Source organism: Arachis ipaensis, chromosome B03, assembly GCF_000816755.2.
Source record: "Arachis ipaensis cultivar K30076 chromosome B03, Araip1.1, whole genome shotgun sequence".
In the NCBI taxonomy this organism is placed as follows: domain Eukaryota; kingdom Viridiplantae; phylum Streptophyta; class Magnoliopsida; order Fabales; family Fabaceae; genus Arachis; species Arachis ipaensis.
Window position 1 is genome coordinate 38,767,923 of NC_029787.2, and position 3,031 is coordinate 38,770,953.

A 3,031-nucleotide genomic window follows, 5' to 3' on the forward strand; every position below is an offset into this window, starting at 1 on the left:
AACAACCACCAACACCTCCTCCATCTCCACCAACATATCCAACCTCACTCGGCCTAACTCCACCTAAACTTCCACCTCCACCTCCACCTCTACCATCATGTCCATCCCCACTAGAACCAACTCTGGTGTCGTGGCAACAACCACATCCTCCGTCAGGCTCATCGTCGCCACCGTCATCGCCACTATCATCTGGACCTCCACTTCCACTACCATAATCCTCTCCAGCCCTCCATGCAGGACGGGATCTGCTTCTCCGACCACCATCACCCAGTCCACCTCGAGGACCACCCTTGGCCCCTCTGCGACCTCTACCCCTCACCACAGGATCATCAACGGCATCATCGAGCCACCTCTGTAACAGCCAAGACCATCCGCTAGCACGATATTGTCCGCTTTGGCACACAAGGCCTCACGGTTTTGCCTTTGACGATAGGGATGATAGCCGAAGCTCCCCACACTCACTCGTCAAAACGCGTCATGCTAGGGAGAGGTATCCACACCCTTATAAGGCATACTTCGTTCCCCTCTCCAACCGATGTGGGCCTTACAACCTCCGCTCACGCTGACTAGCTCGTGTCCCCACACGCGCTCTTCGCTCGGCACGATGGTTGTCCGGAACATCAGGCATCCAATCCATCGGTGGAGCCTGTCCCATACCTCTATGCAAAGCCTCATGTGGGATCGGGTCACCTCTGGGTCTCCGAGAAATAGCTCAGGTGACAAGAATCTCCGCCCATGATGATACCATCAATCTTAGCACTCATGAGAGGGTCCTGGATTAAGAACAACATCAAATCGTAAGAAGTGGTTTGCCCTACAGTCCCAATGAATGTGCCGACTCTGTAACGTAAAGGGAAACCACCGATCATCGCCTCGACCGTCCTTCGACATCAAAAAATCGATGTTCAGTGCGGGCTGCGAGCGATGCTGAACTCCTCCAAGCTGAGGCAGAACCCGATCGACCTGATGTCACTCGATCACAGCAAATTATATCAAGGGCGTTGCGGACATCCAATATGCAGTGTGCCAAGGCTCTAATATCTCCAGATGCACTACCTACAAGACGTCGGGAGAGCTGTATGGCATCCAAATGAACTGAAAAGGCAATAACATCCAACATCACGCTTAATGTACAATAAACTCACAATATATGTCAATAGCAAAAACAGTAAACCATTTAGTACTCACATCACGAGGATGAAGTAAATCAATCCACAGTCTGCAGTGCGCAACTCGAGGTTCCTTCTAGCTAGATGTCAGTTGATAATAACCTGACCACCTGTCACCCAATAAACGTTAACAACTGACAAAAATATAAATATAACATGCCAACACAAAATATAACTAATAATCAACCGTGTACCTCGAGGCCAACAGCCAGTGGAAGAAATCAAACCCGTCGGGCCTAAAACCCAAAAACCTCTAGAAGATCTATGACTAGAGGAGCTGTATAGGTCCTGCCAACTTAACCACGTTCTTATTGGCTACACGAAGTAGGCACCTATATAACCAAGATAGAGAGGCAGAACCCCAGCTATAGCTGCCCATGTCCTCTAACCTCGCCACGTACGGAAGCCACCTAATATGCACGTGAGTACCGAACTTGTCGCTGAAGAGCTACGTCGATAGTAGCATCATAATGTACGCTCTGGCATACCTCCGAACTGTCTCCTTGTCTGCCTCCTGTGGAAGGTGACCGAAGGTTTGTGCATCTAAGTGCACTTCACAGTGAACTTGTCGATACAGTCAAGTGACGGCATCACATCCAACAACTCTTGAAACCATGCCCACGCTAGCCGTCCTCCCTCGATGTGTGTCTCAAAGTACGTCAAACATCCACTGACATAGTGACCGTCGATCAGCAGTCCTAGATGAAAGGCTACATCCTGTAACGTAACCGTGCACTCACCAAACGGCAGATAAAAGGTATGAGTCTTCGGGCGCCATCTCTCCCTAAATGCGCTAACTAACGGCTCATCCAACTTAAACCAGTGATCATTGAGCCTCGCAAGATGGGCCAGTCCCGCCATTTAGACGTACGACATGATTCTATCGTCTAACGGCATACCGTGTTGCCTCTTCAAACTTGAGATGCAGTGATGGGGCTGCGTGACATAAAAAAAAACACTCTTACAATCCCAAAATTTTACCAAAAATAAATTATCTAAAACGAATTTTTTTTACCTTAACCATACTTCTATTAAACTCTCATAATCCTTTATCCGACATCCATTTTTTATTGGTATACCCTAACACACTACCATCATTCTATCAATACTATTAATCCTATTCAAGATCTACAGATTCTATCAATTATAATATTCATGTTCTAAACAGTTTAGTATCAGTAAATAGCTTCTAACACATGACAGCCCCTAAATCAAAAGTCTAGCTAATACTTCAAGTTTACACATTCTAATCATGCTAATAAACAAGATATAACCGATTTAAACAAAACTAACAAATTTCTTTATTTCTTACAATAAACAAATAAAAGGGCATCAAAATAAATATTTTATTTTACTAACCCTTCATGAACGCTGTCAGCGATATGTGCGACTCCATTCAAGCAGTAGATTCGATCCGGGTCGTCTCCCATCAAGATTGGTTGCGTTGCTTTCTCTGGATTTGGTGGGCTATGGGTGGTGAAATGTAATTCAAATGAAGTGAATTCGAATTATATAGAGGCATTGCACATGATTTTTTTTAATAAATAAAATAAATGGGATAATTACCAAAATAAAAAATTTAAAAATTATTTACCGTTTTAAATACCCCAGTCTTATCTCATTTACAGTGTAAACGAGATGACATTGCGTGTGTCTCGTTTACACTGTAAACGAGATAGAAGAAAGACAAAGTGACAGCAGTTATAAAAGGATGTGTAACCCTTGGTATTCTCCACAAACATTTCCCATCATTTTCCTGTCTGGTTTTTCTCACGAAAATAAGGCATCAATGGCCAGTAATAGTCCATACATAGTTGTGCTTATTTATCCCAATTGTCGTATGAGAAATAACGACAACGGGG

General features: G+C 44.5%; 1 protein-coding gene across 1 annotated transcript in view; it reads right to left on the reverse strand.

Annotated features, from left to right (window-relative positions):
• LOC110269441 (glycine-rich cell wall structural protein 1.0-like) overlaps positions 1 to 2,748 on the reverse strand; it is a 4,136-nt gene extending 1,388 nt beyond the window's left edge. Inside the window, exons 1-2 of the mRNA XM_021117267.1 lie at positions 552 to 2,748; positions 7 to 350 (exon numbers count right to left, since the gene is read on the reverse strand). Of these exons, the coding sequence (XP_020972926.1) occupies positions 7 to 350; positions 552 to 655 (448 nt within the window). The 5' untranslated portion in view covers positions 656 to 2,748. The remainder of the gene's footprint in view (positions 1 to 6; positions 351 to 551) is intronic.